This window comes from Chiloscyllium plagiosum, unplaced genomic scaffold (genome assembly GCF_037043375.1).
Source record: "Chiloscyllium plagiosum isolate Xiang-an unplaced genomic scaffold, Cpla_swu_hap1 HiC_scaffold_11, whole genome shotgun sequence".
In the NCBI taxonomy this organism is placed as follows: Eukaryota; Metazoa; Chordata; class Chondrichthyes; order Orectolobiformes; family Hemiscylliidae; genus Chiloscyllium; species Chiloscyllium plagiosum.
Window position 1 is genome coordinate 15,247,445 of NW_028270149.1, and position 16,940 is coordinate 15,264,384.

General features: G+C 42.8%; 1 protein-coding gene across 1 annotated transcript in view; it reads left to right on the forward strand.

Annotated features, from left to right (window-relative positions):
- The window catches only part of il1rapl2 (interleukin 1 receptor accessory protein-like 2), a 1,049,350-nt gene extending 1,032,497 nt beyond the window's left edge, over positions 1–16,853 (forward strand). Inside the window, exon 11 of the mRNA XM_043705153.2 lies at positions 6,408–16,853. Coding sequence (XP_043561088.1) covers positions 6,408–7,114 — 707 coding nt within the window. The 3' untranslated portion in view covers positions 7,115–16,853. The remainder of the gene's footprint in view (positions 1–6,407) is intronic.
- Positions 16,854–16,940: the final 87 nt, after the last annotated feature.

Consider the following 16,940-nt stretch of genomic DNA (forward strand, 5'->3'; position numbering starts at 1 on the left):
TTTAGCAAAACCAATCCACATAACCTTCACATCTTTGGACTGTGGGAAGAATCCAGAGCACCCTGAGGAAAGCCATGGAGACAACAAGAGAACGTGCAAATTCCACACAGTAAGTCACCTGAAATTGAACCTGGGTCCCTGGCACTGTTTGGCAGCAGTGCTAATCATTGGTACTTAATCAGTTCTCACTCTCCTTTTACCATCCTTTTACTATTTATGTATCTGTATAAGATTTAATTATTTTTTTTTATTAGATTAGATTACAGTGTGGAAACAGGCCCTTCGGCCCAACAAGTCCACACCGACCCGCCGAAGCGAAACCCACCCATACCCCTACATTTACCCCTTACCTAACACTATGGGCAATTTAGTATGGCCAATTCACCTGACCCTGCACATCTTTGGATGGTGGGAGGAAACCGGAGCACCCGGAGGACACCCACGCAGACACGGGGAGAACGTGCAAACTCCACACAGTCAGTCGCCTGAGGCGGGAATTGAACCCGGGTCTCTGGCGCTGTGAGGCAGCAGTGCTAACCACTGTGCCACTATTCTTCTTTATGTTCGAGACCAAGTATGATTGTAACTCGGTCTGCCAGGTAGACTTCTAGAATGTGGGTTCCGTTATTGTAAATGGTCACACAGCCAAGCCATAGCTTTCAGGGAAGTGAAGAAACAGCTATCATCCTCTAAAGTGTTGGTGCACTATGATCCCAAGCGATACCTGGTATTGAAATGTGATGCCTCCGTATGCTGAATTGGGATAGTATTAGCTCATATGACATTAGCTCAATGTCATATGCATCCAAGACTTTGGCTAATGCAGAGTGTAAAATGCCCAGATAGAAAAGGAAGGTTGGTGGTCATACTTGGAGCTGAAAATGTGTTGCTGGAAAAGCGCAGCAGGTCAGGCAGCATCCAGGGAACAGGAGAATCGACGTTTCGGGCATAAGCCCTTCTTCAGGAATGAGGAAAGTGTGTCCAGCAGGCTAAGATAAAAGGTAGGGAGGAGGGACTTGGGGGAGGGGCGTTGGAAATGCGATAGGTGGAGGTCAAGGTGAGGGTGATAGGTCAGACTGGGGTGGGGGCAGAGAGGTCAGGAAGAAGATTGCAGGTTAGGAAGGCGGTGCTGAGTTCGAGGGATTTGACTGAGACAAAGTGGGGGGAGGGGAAATGAGGAAACTGGAGAAATCTGAGTTCATACTTGGAGTCAAGAAGTTCTACCAATACCTTACGGACATAAATTTACCAAGTATTCTGGGAGTGTACGTATTATAAAAGATGTGCTCAGTTTTCCATTGAGTCCCCATGTTTGACGAATGAACACAGTGCACATCCAGCCAATTTGAATGGGTGTCCACAAGGAGTAAGAACATTGTGCCCATGAAAGGACCTGCACAGTCAATGTGTAACCAAATCCAGGGTTTACCCAGTCATTCCGTTGCTCGGTTGACTTAAGGAGTACAAGGCAGTGCTGCCCATAGCTTCAGGCTGAATTCAACTCTAATACTAAGTGATTACACTTATAAGTTGGAATGCCATCTGGGAGATGTAGAGCTGTGTCTTACCAGCAGATACACCACCAGTAACACCAGTACTGAAAGAGTTTGTAATGGTTTTACATTTTCTGGACACACTTCCAGTCATGCTGACAATATCAGACTTTGGAAGCAGGAGGACCTGATCCTGGAAAAACTGAAACAGCTGGTGGTGATGGCAGAAATCAAAATGCCGTCACAAACCGAACTGAAACCTTTTAGGACCCGGGGGACAGGATTGCAGCAGAGGACGGCATATCAATATGGGGACAAAAGTCATTGTTCCGAGAAAAGGTCGCCACCAGATACTGGCTGAACTCCACTAGGATCATCCAGGGGTTTCCAAAATGAAGATGTTGGTGAGGCATTATGCCTGATGGCCAGGAATGGATGCAGACATCACCGTGTTGGAGGGCAAGTGCCCAGAGTGCCAACAAGGACAAAAATTATCACCAGCAGCTCCCCCACACTCAAGGGAATGACTGGGTAAACCCCGCATTTGGTTACTCATTGACTGTGCAGGTCCTTTCATGGGCTCATTTTTCTCAGTCCTTATGGGCACCCACTCAAAGTGGCTGGATGTGCACAGCATTCATTCGTCAAACATGGGTCTCAATAGAAAACTGAGCATCTCTTTTGTAATACATACAAAGATAGTTGGTAACAGATACTGGGCCATCGTTTACCAGCAGGAATATTCCTAAAGTCAAATGGGATTCGTCATATTAGGACAGCTCCATACCTTCCATCATCCAATGGTCTGGCAGAAAGAGCAGACTTAAACAGCCTACAGGTTGACTCGATATCAAACTGTCCCGGTTCCTATTTGATTATAATAGGACCAACCCACATGCAACTACAGGGATAGTTCCAGCAGACTTGCTAATGTGGAGAAGACTCCACATCAGTTTAAACCTGATTTCCTGGACCTGGGGTGGAGGATGAAACACCCATGCCAAGCACAAGAATTCGCAAAGTGAGACAGACAGTTGCTTCAGGTAACAAAGTTTTGGTGTAGGAACCAAGGAATGGCACTGCATGGATAAGGGGGATGGTCACTGTGAGGTCAGGTCCAGTGATGTATAAAGTTTGGGTTGGTGTGACAGTCCTGAACAAGCACATGGACCACTTGAAAGCTGCAACCTCACAAACAATGCAGGAACAAAGCATGCCCGGCTCCTCAACAACCTCCCTGACAGTTCTGGAACCTTTGGGTTCTCCCTGTCCGTCAAATGTTGAAGATACCTCGGAATCTGAGACGGACATAGTAGATGTCACCACCTCAATGCCACTGCCACCTAAAGAGGAGAATGATTTTCTTCTGAGATGCTCCGGGTCCAAGAGGAGAGCTACTGAGCATTACACACTGTCTGTATCAGAGCCGGAGTTGGCGGAACATGACCTGGCACTAAACCACCCCAGGAGTAGCTACAAAAAATAACCAGTCTGTGTCCTCCAACTCAAAAGGGGAGGGATGTAATGATTGCAACAAAGTCAGCCAGTTGGACCTCATAGAATATGAGTTCCGTGATTGGGGCTGTTAATCTGGTCCAATCAGGGAGCTCTGGCTGACAGATAAGAACAGCAGTGTTAGACATCCTGCTCAGTATGAGAGCTGGCTCTGAGTGAGCTGGATCAGTGTCAAGGACTCTCCACATGTAAATAAAGGGTGGCATGGTGACTGGATACTGGCCTCGGTGGAATTATTTCACCAGTATTTTCTCATAATCCCTCTTTGCTTCTCCTATTTGCTTTCTGTTTTCTCCATTCTACTGGTTACAGCACTGTATCAAATGCAGTTTCCACCTGCCAACAGTCTTAAGCACAACGTTTCTTCTTAATTTTCATTTCCATCTCTGTTTTTATCCAGGGAAGCTCCAGATTGGTTTGCCCCACCTCTCCCTTTGCAGGAACTGTATCTGAGCCAACTTGCCTTTTAAAGTTATTTAGCTTCTTTGATCATTGTCCTGCCAACCTTTGGATCCAGTTTCTCCAGCCCCGCTCTGTTGTTGTCCCATGGAAGTTGTATCTCCCCCAGTTAATTAGTCTTATCCTGGTTTGTATGTTGTCCTTGTTCACCATCATCTGAAACCTTACAATACAATGATCATTGCCCCCTTAATGTTCACTGACACCTGACTTACTGGCCCACCTCATTCCCAAGGAACCAGATATAGCAATGCCTCATTTCCTGTTGAATTTGACACATTTGACTGCTGTGTGAATTTCTCCTGAACGCAATCTAAGAAAATATTTGTCCCTTGCTGCCCTAAACGCTACCACTATCCCAGTTTTTATTCGGATGTTAAAAATACCCCAATTATAAATACTCTATAATGCTTGTACCTCACAGTAATTTCATTGCACATTTGTTCTTCTACATCCTTCCCACTAATTGATGGTCTGTTTCATAGCTGTAGCCAAATTGGTTCTTAGCTGGGAGAAAGTGAGGACTGCAGATGCTGGAGATCAGAGTCAAAATGTGTGGTGCTTAGAAAAGCACAGCCAGTCAGGCAGCATCCATGGAGCAGGACACTAGACATTTCGAGCATAAGGTCTTGCCTAATGAAGACCTTATGCTCAAACGCCAATTCTCTTGCTTCTTGGATGCTGCCTGACCAGCTGTGTTTTTCCAGCACCACCCTTTTTGACGCTGATTCTATGCTTGAACTGTCTTGGAGCTCTTCCCTATCCAATACTACAATAAATAACTAATTTCACCAGCTTTTCTCATTTTCTGACTTCCCTGACTTTCCTGAAAGCCCTGTAACCAGGGATGTTCAACACCCAATTCTGTTGCTAAGTCGGTATGATAGCCACAACGTCATATTTCCATATGACAATCTATGCCTATAACTTACCACATTATGTATGTGAATGCATAGAGTGTAGTAAATAGAATGCTTGCCTGATTTAGAACATTTTGAACTTCTTCTTTACTCTGTTCAACTCTACTTATTAACATGCCAAATTGTAGAGCTCTCCTGTATTTTGTGCAGCTAGGTATTTGTCTTTAATATTCTCTCTTGGTTCTTACACCCATGAAGAATTAGTTTAAACTCTGAATTGAGTTAGTTTAGGATACTATAAACATCCCAAAATATCTGATAACCACGGTAGTAATAGGAGGAAAGGTCTTGTAACAGTTTCTATCTGCCAAAGTAATTAACAAACATATGGGACTGAAGGCAGGCATGTTACCGCGAGTCAAGAGCATGGTGCTGGAAAAGCACAGCAGGTCAGGCAGCATCCGAGGAGCAGCAGAATCGCCATTTCGGGCATAAGAAACATTGATTCTCCTTTGATATATTTTGGGATGTTTATAGTATCCTAAACTAACTCAATTCAGAGTTTAAACTAATTCTTCATGGGTGTAAGAACCAAGAGAGAATATTAAAGAAGCAGGAGAATTGACGTTTTGTGCATTAGCCCTTCATCATGAAAGACCTCATGCTTGAAATGTCTAGTGTCCTGCTCCTCGGATGCTGCCTGACCAGCTGTGCTTTTCCAGCACCACACTCTCGACTCTGATCTCCAGCATCTGCAGTCCGCACTTTCTCCTATGTTACCTGGAGTTGATGGCCTGCATCCAAGAGTTTTACAAGAATTCACTGCACAGGGAAAGTTCCAGATCAAAATGTTCCAGACCTGACTGGATTCTGGGAGGAGTCCATCAAATTGGAAAAGGGAAGGAGACAGAAAGCAGGAAACTATGGACTGGTTAGCCTAACATCTGGGAAAATGGTTCCCCATGGCACCTTCAATGATCACAGATTATATAGCATTTTCCCGATCACCTCTCTGTCCTAACACACATTTCAGGTGAAATACCATTTGACTCACAGAATCCCTACAGTGTTGAAAACAGGCCATTTGGCCCAACAAGTCCACACTGACCCTCCAAAGAATAACCCACCCAGACCCATTACACTACATTTACTTCTGATTATTGCACCTAACCTGCACATCCCTGAACGCTATGGGCAATTTAGCATGGCCAATTCATCTAACATGATAAATCTTTGGATTGTGGGAGGAAACCGGAGCACCCAGAGGAAACCCACGCAGACACAGGGAGAATGTGCATACTCCAGACGGACTGTTGCCCAAGGGGGTAATCAAACCCAGGTCCCTGGTGCTCTGAGGCAGCGGTGCTAACCACTGAGCCACCATGCCGCACTGATGAGACCAAACACATACTGGGTGACTGCTATGTGGAACACCTCCTCTCTGTTAATAGGAATGACCCAAACCTTCCAGTTGTTTGTCCTTTCAATAAATCACCTTGATCCCGTTTCTGTCTGGGGCCTGTTGCAATGTTCAAATGAAGCACAGCACAAGTTGAAAGAACAGCACCTAATTTTCTCTGAGTGTACAATGATTGTTCTCCACTTTCCTTCCATTTCTGCACCTCCCCACTCCCACCAACAGCGTTGTCTTGCTCATGTCTTGTCTACTTTGCTTCTGGTAAAGAAGACCCATTTTCTTCATTCATATCATAATTTGCACTCATTTTACATCTCTATTTCTCTTTCACCACAATTAACAAACCCTTTGTCTTTTGCCTGGAAATGTAATGGAGGGAAGTTCAATTGAGGCATTCGAGAAGGTATCGAATGATGATTTGGGTAGAACTGATGTGTGGCAGGATAGGGAAAATGCACATGATTGGCAGTAGTCAATAGAAACGGGGCTGGCATATTGGTGCCAAATAGCCTCCATCTGAGTCATCACAATTCCGTGATTATTTTTCCAGATCCCTAACAGGCGTTTGGTGGTTTACAACATTACACAGTCCCCATTGCATTGAAATGATGTGCAGGATTGGATCTTTTCTTTAATAACCACCTTCTCTTTCTCAATCCGCAGCCTACATTGAAGATTTGACAAGGTCTGTTGATCAAAGTCGGAGACTGATTATCGTGTTGACACCAGACTACGTTATAAGGCGTGGGTGGAGCATTTTCCAGCTAGAAAACAGGCTGCATAACATGCTGGTAACTGGAGAGATCAAAGTTATATTGATTGAATGCCCCGATGTGGAAGGAATAATCAACTACCATGAAATTGAAGCCTTAAAAGATACTATAAAACTCCTATCTGTCATCAAGTGGTGTGGCCCAAAATGTAACAAACTTAATTCCAAGTTTTGGAAGAAGGTTCAGTATGAGATGCCCATCAAGAAAAAGGAGCCGCTTGCTCGAGGCCAGGTTCTAGATGCAGGTGAACAGGGTATTTTCGGAGAACTGCAGACTGTCTCAACTGTTTCAATGGCAGCAAACTCTGCCACAGTCACATCTTCCCAGCCAGATGTCCCGCCAAACTTCCACAAAGCGGATCATATGCAATTGAGGCACTACTGCCGAACTTATGAATATGACATTTCACCCGCGGCAGTGCCCATTACCTCTATAAGCAATCAACACACTTACTGCAATATTCCAATGACCCTCATCAATGGACAGGCACCACAGATCATTATCACTAGAGACCCGTCCCTTCGGGACTGTCCAGTTAGCAATGAGCGTCTGCCAATGTCTTCACGAGAGATTGGTATCACGAGTGATATCTGGTAGGGACTTGGGCAATTTCCCCACTTCCCACTGCGTTTCGATCCAAGCTGTGTAAACGCTTGCAAAAAAATTATGCGAAAGAACGCCAATCTAAAACTAAACTCACAAGCCACAGAGAGTTCTGCTGTGTTGCAATATCCTAGAGCATCTTTTAGACATTGTACATGTGAGCTTGTATATCTTAAGGAGACTGTCAGCCCTTGTTACAGAATGGCTTTGACCTTCTTCTGCCCAAACTTGCCAAATCCGAATCAAATATTTGCTGTTTTGAGTAGGCTACTCTGTCTTTAGGATTAGCAGAATGGCTGCATTTCTATTAAGTGAAATTTGGGACTCTCTCCTTGACCAGGCTGTGGGGTCAACTGTACATTTTGAAATTGAGATTGATACATTTTGTTCATTTGGCATGGGTTACAGAATCAAGATGGATAGATGGATACAGATCAGCCATGATCGAACTGAATGGTAGAACAGGCTTGAGGAGCTGAATAGCCTCCTTCTGTGCCTATCCTCCCCGTCATTCAGTGTCTGCTGGACATATGTTGTTAGAAAAGTGAGCACATTAGATATTCATGTCTTCAATTCCATTTTGCATTCGGCCAAGCATGTGCTTCACAGATGGTGAGAAAATACTGATTTCAATGGGAAAGACCTCTCTCCTGAAGCATGTGAGGACCTCAATCAGCCATGAACTCCAAACAGAATCGAAGGAAAACCACAGATAAGTCATGACCCTGGAATTTGTTGAGATGAGGAACTGTTGAGATGAGCAGTGGTTAAACATAGTCCACAGGATGCAGCTGTTTTGGGGGATGGCAGCCTCTTAGAGCCAGGCTGAGATCCATTGCACAAGTACCAGATGATTTCCACCAAGTGTTCTATGTCCTGCTTTCCCCAGGATTGCTTTCATTTACCATGGAGTGAGATTAACAGCCCAGTAATCTCAGCACACAGCAGTTAACACACGACACTTTGAGAGGCAAGGATCGACGTAGTTGGTGTTTTTTTTTTAATTTAACTTCATTATTGCTTGTAAACAGTAGCATGGTGCTTGTATTCTTTTATTTGGCAGCATTTACCATAAGAGATAAACTCCCCAGCACTCCATGACATTGAAAGTACAAATGAGGGAGGTCAGGTGTAAAAGAATGTGTCTGCACAGGGAATGTAACGCTGATAGTTCACATGTGTGGAATAAAATACAATTGTAGTGGGCACATCAACAAGCAACCTGTTATGAAATGTGTTCGCACTTACAAGAAATCCATATGCACAGGATCAATCACTGTTTTAAAAAATAAGCACATTGAATGCAAAGAATCTTTTCCCCCGCACTGCAAAAAGCATGTTTATTTCAAGTCAGTGTTACATTACATTTAGGCCAGATAGTTTGGACCTTTTCAACTTATGAGTGTGTTACATCAAGGAAATGACTAGCTTAACCACTGATGGGAAATGAGTTAGTTTATAATTAATGAGAGATGGCTGCATCTTGATCTATTTGTCTGTTCTCTTCGAGGAGGCTCTGTTTTCAAATGGTGCATGTTTCAAGCTTCTAACAAGGTCTTACAGCTGGGTTGCCACAGCAGGTTGATGAATTGGCTTGGCCGCCAACAAACAGTTAGACAGGGTTGCCCCTTTACTGGGCTGTGTAGTCATAACACCTACTGCCGCAATAACTCTCAGGCCTGCCTTGTGAAGTAACTTTTAGTTGTTTGAATACTGCGTGAGAAAACATTTTAACTCATTCATGGGATGTGAGCATGATTGACGAGGTCAGCATTTTGTTGCCCATCCCTAAATTCCCTTGGTAAGGTGGTGGTGAGCTGAATGGCAAACCTCTTATGTAATGGTGTAGAGGAGCCGGTGTTGGACGGGGGTAGACAAAGTTAAAAATCACACAACACCAGGTTATAGTCCAAAAGGTTTATTTGGAAGTTCTAGCTTTCGAAGCACTGCTCCTTCATCAGGTAGCTGTGGGACATATAACACAGAATTTAGAGCAAAAGATCACAGTGTCATGCAACTAAAATGACATATTGAACAAACCTAGATTGCTGTTAAGTCTTTCATCTTTTAAAATGGATTGCAGGTTTTGGTAAATTTCTTTCAAGTCACATTCCCAAGATAACGTAAGGTTTTATTAAAAAAAGGGGAATTGAAAAAAAAATGTTCAGTCAAATTGATAGTGAAACATGGCATTCCCTTGAAATCAACAATGCTAGAAATGTTTAAACAAAGGAAGTCTTGCATTTATTTAGTGCCTTTTACAACTTTGGCATGTCCCAAAGCAACTTCTGAAGTACTTTTGAGGTGCAATCAGTGTTGTGACATGGGTAATTTACACACAAGAATGTTTTCAAAACAGCAATGAAATAACAGCCTATTAGTATGATCTTGTCATGATGACGAATGGCTAAATGTTGCCCAAGATACTAAGGTAAATTCTGCTTCAAAAACAGTGCTGTGAATTTTCTCTGTCCACCTGAGAATGAAAATGGGGTCTCATCTGAAAGATGGCGCTGTTGATGATGCAGCATTTCCACAATACTGTTCTAGTGTATGTAAACTAACAACACAATTTATGGTACGATATACTCAAAGATGCAGAATTTGTTTTTGAGCTCACCTTAGATGCACGGGTGTTGTGGTTTTGTGGATCGTCTGGCCCTACAATAGATTTAGGCCATACATGTGCGTTGAGTGGGGGAGAGAAGATCTCAGTGATTCACAAAGTTTGGAACCTCACTCCCAACCCTTTATTGGCTGTCCAGACTGTTGCAAGAGGCCAGGAAATGGTTTTGATTCCTGTCATGGCAGATGGTGAAATTGGAAATGTAAGAATTGGTAATTGAATGTGCCCATGTGATTGTTTCTTTTTTCTTTAGAAAAATCTGGTTCACTAAACCCCTTCACGGAAAAAAAATTCTTTACCTGTTCTGGCTCGCACGTGACTCCAGACCCCGCAGCAATGTGGCTGATTCTTAACTACCCTCTCAAATGGCCCTATAGCAAGCTACTCAATTCAAGGGACTGGACATAAATGCAGGGCCAGCCAGCAATACCAACATCCTATGAATGAATTGCTTAAAAATTATTTTTCAACGCTATCCATTTTGAAACTTATGAATGGTAGACCTGAATCCAACCTTTGTCACAATCATTGTGCTCTTTAACAATTGTTTTGTTTTTAATTGAAAATTGGTGACTGAAAACCTACTGAATTCTGCTGTGTCAGACACTTCTTTTTAACAGATACAGTCAATCTCTGATGAGTATTGGGTAAATCAAGATTAATCAAAGAGAACTGCTTTCATTATGTCCGTTCGGAAAGGTTTATTTCCGCTGCTTTAGTTGTGGAGGATTGGTATCACTTTGAAGTCTACATCACAAGAACAGGAATAGTCTCAATCAGCTACTCCCAACTCAGATAGTATTTCAAGCAGTGTGTTTGACTGAGAAGCTTTCTGCCAGGACTCTGCCCTCTAATACACAGGTCCAGCACATTTGGTCATCACATTTCAGGCATCTTTTAAATGCTGTTGACTCTGCAGTTAATTGCAGTAAAATTGGCACAAAATGTTCCCATTAAAATTTTCAGTGGCTATAAGCCCGGAGTCAGAGGCTGACTTTAATCTAAAGTCTTTTTTGTTGCAGCAATGAGAGTGTAGACATGTTGAGTGTCAATCTGGAATTTGGGTGGGGAATATGTTATTTGGGCAAGAAATTGCTCTGCAGATCATTTTTCACCTGCTGGTCTTGCCTGCAATTGTTGCAATGTTCACTCGAATTTCTCTTTTTTTTATTCCATCAATAAATGAGTAAAAGCAAGAGAGAATGTTTCCAGTACTGGGCTACCCACAACAACCAGCCAGTGTGAGATAACGTAAGTGGAAAAGGCTGGAGATACTCTAGTGGCTGCCGGAGGGGCAGAAAAGCAACAAAATGAGGATCGATTTGATATTTCTCAATTGGGAGTGCAGGCTTTCTACCCTCCCACAGAGCCTCCCCCTTCTCTCACACCCAATACCCCTGATGCTGATGGAAAATCCAGCATGGTGGGCTAGGATAGGCAAAGCAACATCACCATGCCAGGTCTCCAGTCATACAGATGGTGAGTATGTGGCACAATTGGCTGCTCATTCACAAAGAAACAAAGAAGACAGGAGCAGGAGTCGCCCATTCACCCCTTCGATCATCCAACTTGGCCCCCGTTTCCATTTTTCTCCCCATTCCTTGAGCACTGAGAACTATATCTCGCTCATCCCTGAAAACATTCAATGTTTTGGGCTCGACTGTTTTCTGTGGTGGAGAATTACTCAGGCTCACCACTCTCAGGGTAAAACAATTCCTCCTCAGCTCAGTCCTAAATGTGTCCTTAGACAATGACATCCTGCTTCCGTCCTCCCTGGTCATCAGGAACATCCTTCCTGCTTGTACCCTGCCTAGTCCTGTTAAAATTCAGCTCAGATGGACAACTGAATGTCCTCACACCACATCTCCAGTAATACAATGGCAGGCAGGTGGCAAAACCGACAACCCATCCATTATTCTTAGTTCACCAATGAAGGCACTATATAAGCTTGGTAAACACCCAGTGGCCAGCTACTTTTCATTGCCGGCTACGTTGGTTTTGGTTATCAGATGCAAAATACTTTGCACCAACTAGAACAAAATGGCATAAGGGTGTTAAAAATGGGTCTTGCTGGGGAATGATGGCTGAATGGAATTGCTGATTCTGCTGGGCAAAGTGTGCAGCCTCTTTGTGGTTTTTAATGATATTTCTTCCTTTTTTTTGGACGTTTAATGAATATTTAGCACTGATTCTGAGAGCAGAGGCCTTCACAATTTCAGTCATGACTGTGACGTTATCCTTCTGGCATACAACATCTTGGCCCAATATGCCAATTCTCAGAACTAGCAAATTATTTATTCATACCATGGTCGGATCTATGACACTGCGTAAGTGTAGCTACAACAAAAGGTCAGCACTATATCATTTTCTTGTATTAACTCAAGAGTTGCAAAAGCTGACTATATTGTAGCACCAAAAAGCAGGCAGAAGGTTGGAAGGAAAGAAGGGAAAGGATTTGAGATAGATCTGAGCTGAAGATTAGCCTCCTTCCCAGCAGACCTCCAGAAATTGAGCATCCAAAGCTTGATTGGATGCACAGAGTGGGCAGAGAGTGGGATAAAGTAGACTATCTCCGGTTCTGTTAACTTCCGTCATTCCATCAAAACGAAAGCATAAAAGACAGGCCAACTATTCAAGGACATCATGCCAGAACCTACTGGTAATACCAGCATTTTCTGGTTTCTATTTCAGATTTCAACATCTGCAACATGTAACTTTTGTCATATTGTTAAATGAAGTTAGTTATACAAATTGTGGGCAGGCAACTTTCTTCACTTTTCCTGATGAAGGGCTTATGCCCAAAACGTCGATCCTCCTGCTTCTCGGATGCTGGCTGACCTGCTGTGCTTTTCCAGCACCACATTCTCGACTCTGATCTCCAGCATCCGCAGCCCTCATGTTCTCCTAACTTCCGTCACTTGTCCACCTCTCCCAAGCGCCAGTAGCCATGATCAAAAAATGAAAATTTTGGGCTATCTATCAATATGCAATAACTACATTTTCTTTGGGGCTTTGGGATACATTCATCATATGGGCATAATAGAACAAATAAAGAGATAAAAGAGCTCATCATTTCTCCTCTGAAAATGCTGGCTCTTGCTAAAGTGAATTCCAATGTGTCAAGGCCATTCGAGTGGACCCTGTAACATTATCTCAAAGAAGATCAGGGAAGGTTTTGCCTGGTGATCTGATGATTATTTACTGCTCAACCAACATCACAAAAAAATGATTATCTGGTCATTACCACATTGCTGCTAATGGGGGCATGCTGTGCACAAATATCAGCTGCCTTTTCTATTTCACAATACTGTGGATGCTCTGAAAATATTTTTAATTTGCTGTAATTGCTTTGAGGCATTCCGAGGTTGTGAAAGGTACTATTTTTTCTCTTGCCCTCTTCTGGTCATTCTTCATAGTTGAGTGGGCCAATATCAGCACAGACAGGAGGTGCAGTACATACCGTATCAGCTCCAACTCAATTGTTATCATTCGTAGCTCCAAATTCAAAGGTCATGGGTTCCAGTCCCACCTCAGAGGTCTTAATGCATGAATTGTACTTGACAGCCCAGGCCAGAGTTGGGAGAATGCTGCATTGTTCAGGATGCTAACTTTCTGGTGAGCTATCAAAGGAAGTCTCTCTTGTGTGGACATCAATGTCTGTGACAGTAATTTGGCTTCAGGAAGGGGACTTGTCCTTTGCTTATTTTGACATTCATGGAATGTGGGTGTCACTGGCTATGTCAGCATTTATTAGCCATCCCCAATTGCTCTGGAGAAGGTGGTGAGCTGCTTCTTGATCTGCTGCAGCCCATGTGGTATAGGGACACCCACAGAGCAATATATTTCAAAGTCAGAACAGTGTGTGGCTTAGGTGGGATCTTGCTGATGGTGGTATTGCCCTGTATCTGCTGCCTTTGTCCTTCTCAATAGCAGAGGTAACTGGTTTGAAAGGGGTTTACCAAGCAGTTTTGATGAGTTATTGCAATGCATCTTGGAGATGGTAGACATCTGTTACTACTGAGCTCCAGTAGCAGAGGGAATTAATGTTTAAGCTGCTTTGTCCTGTATGCTGTTAAGCTTCCTGAGTGTTGTTGGAGCTGCCCAAGCTGCTTATTGTCCCTTATCTCACATCTCAGAAAACAGATCTTTTGATCCTTTAAACTTTGCTCTCTATGGGAGCTTGCTATTTGTGAAAATTAATTGCTGCATTTTCAGCATTACAGCAGTGATACGTTCAAAAATTATGACTCGATAGCACTTTGGGACTCTGTGAAGTTATGAATGGATGCTATATAAATACAAGTCTTGATATGGCCATTCTTAGCAGTAGGTAACTACACAATGAGAGATTTTTCATGAAGATATCCCCACGCATGCACACACCCCATGAATCAGCAGACAGTATCCAAAAATAGGAAATCTTTGATAATTTTCCCCTTGCCCTCGGCAAAACCAGCTGTAGAAGTCAGTACAAGCTCTGGTTGAGAACAATTAACTCCACACTGACTAGCATCAAAACCTGTGAGTTTCTCCTCCTGCATGGTTTGAGCTACAGTTTCCATACCAATTAGACAGTTGAGCAAGATTAATTCAACAGCTAAATAAAAGTTACTTCATATATGGCAGTGATATTAACCTCATAATAACTAGGGTGGTGCTTTAAACTTGCAATGTAACAGTTACTCCAGGGGCAGAAGTGAAGATTCTGGCACTCTATATTATAGTTTCCCTTTCTTGACCCTACTCCCCAATGTCAAATGAATTGACAAGAATGAAAATGAGGGATGGAGAATGGATGGACAGTCTGTTTCTCTAGGACTGGGCCAACAAATGAAGTCAAGCATTACTTCCTTTGTCGACGGCTGAAGGACCTGTTACTGCACTGTAATGGTCAATGTTCCTTGGTTGCGATCAGTGAGTTTTTTTCCCCTATCTTCAGTGTCGTCAGAATGTATATGCCCCTGTTGTCTTTGCTCCAAACATTACCCACACAGGAAAGGAGCCTGGGAACCAAGATCTGGAGGAGTCCAGGTGTACACTCCATTTGTACAAAGAGTTGCAGGTAGATTGAATGTAGATTAGATTAGATTACTTTACAGTGTGGAAACAGGCCCTTCGGCCCAACAAGTCCACACCGACCCGCCGAAGCGTAACCCACCCATACCCCTACATTACCCCTTACCTAACACTACGGGCAATTTAGCATGGCCAATTCACCTGACCTGCACATCTTTGGACTGTGGGAGGAAACCGGAGCACCCGGAGGAAACCCACGCAGACACGGGGAGAACGTGCAAACTCCACACAGTCAGTCGCCTGAGACGGGAATTGAACCCGGGTCTCTGGCGCTGCGAGGCAGCAGTGCTTACCACTGTGCCACCGTGCCGCCCGTAGAGTAATAACCACGGTCGAGTCTGATATCTTTACATCTCAAAGGGAAACAGTGCAACCTTTTGTCTAATTCAGGATCATTTGAACACTTTGCTGATATTCATATATTTTAAAAAAACATTCTATAGTTAACAATAGATAATTACTCAGACTTCTTAAACATTCCCACTTTTAATTTTCATTGCCAAAAGTAGAATGCACTAAATAATGTGCTCCCTTAAATCAATATTAATCCAAAAAGGCTATGCCTCATAAATCCTGTTTTTGTGTCATGCTAAGTTCATAGTGACCACCACACAAGCCTATTGTGGGATGGAGAGGTTGCACAGGAGATTTGCCACACTTGTACCAGGATTGGGAAGGAGATAAAAGAGGGTGTGCTTTTTTTCTCTTTCAAAAGTTACACAACACCAGGTTATAGTCCAATAAGTTTATTTGAAATCACAAGCTTTCGGACCACTGCCCCTGATCCAGGTGAAGGTTCACCCAATGAAGGAGCAGCACTCTGAAAGCTTGTGATTTCAAATAAATCTGTTGAACTATAACCTGGTGTCGTGTGATCTCTGACTTTGTCCACCGTAATCCAAAACTGTACCTCCACATCATTTCTTTCTGTTTAGTACTGGGTAGCTTAAGATGAGATTTTATAAAGATTTTCAAAGTTACAAAGGGTCTTCATTGTGCCGAAATCACTTCCACTGGCAGAAGGGTTTAAAACCAAAAGTATAACGATTTCAGATGGTTGCCAAAATAACAGAGTACGAGGAGAATATTTTCATTCAATACATTACCTGAAAGAGTGGTGGAAAAAGATTCAAAATAATTGGAAAATACAGAAAGAAATCTGAAATATACTTGAAAGGTAGACATTTGTAGGGAAATGGAGGAAACCAGAGGAATGGGATTAATTAATTAGCTCCAACAAAGAGCCAGCACAGGTACAGTAAGGTCTCTTTTGGAGCAATAGATTTCCATAATTCTTTTGGAGTGGACATTAAATACCATATAAAAGCAAAATACTGCAAATGCTTGAAATCTGAAACAAACACAGAGAATGTTGGAGAAACTCAGCAGGTCTAGCAGCATCTGTGGGTAGAGAAACAGAGTTAACGTTTCTCGTCTAGAAATCTTTAGAACAGTTCTCCAGAACATTAAATACCACATTTATTTAAAAGCTGCTCTACTATTTCTGAGCAAGTGTGTCCTTTTGGAGAGGTCTGTCTCTGCTAGTCTGGTTTCATGAACATTGATCAATATCAACATTGACTCATTAGAAAACCAGGAGAAACATGCCTGTTAATTAATCAGCTACTGCTTATTTGACACAACCAACTGATAAAAGATAAGTTGTTTTAATGGGGACAGATGAGAACTGTCAGTCTCTGTTAACACTTTGACTGGCTGTTATCTTCCAATATCTAATGAAACCAAACACAAACCGTTTAAGTAATGTTGTCCTCCTGCAGTCTATCTTTTCATGTGGCACAACCCATTTCATCTATGAAGCTCTGAGTGACAATGGTGCAGGGTAGCTCGGTTGTTCCAGCAATTGCACTTTCCACACACATTCATCAGCTGAGTACTGTGGTCAACTTGGTGAGCTTGACGATGCTTCCCTAACTATCAGTACCCTATGATAGTGTGAGCAGTTCATCACTATATTGATAGCAGCTACAATGAAGAGGTTTTCACGGATGTATTTGTTAGATTTTATGAGCACAGAACATCCAATATTCCATGTTTATCACAGCACAATACTCTTGCTGAAAGAAAAATACAACAAATTTTTTGGATTTCTTGTAA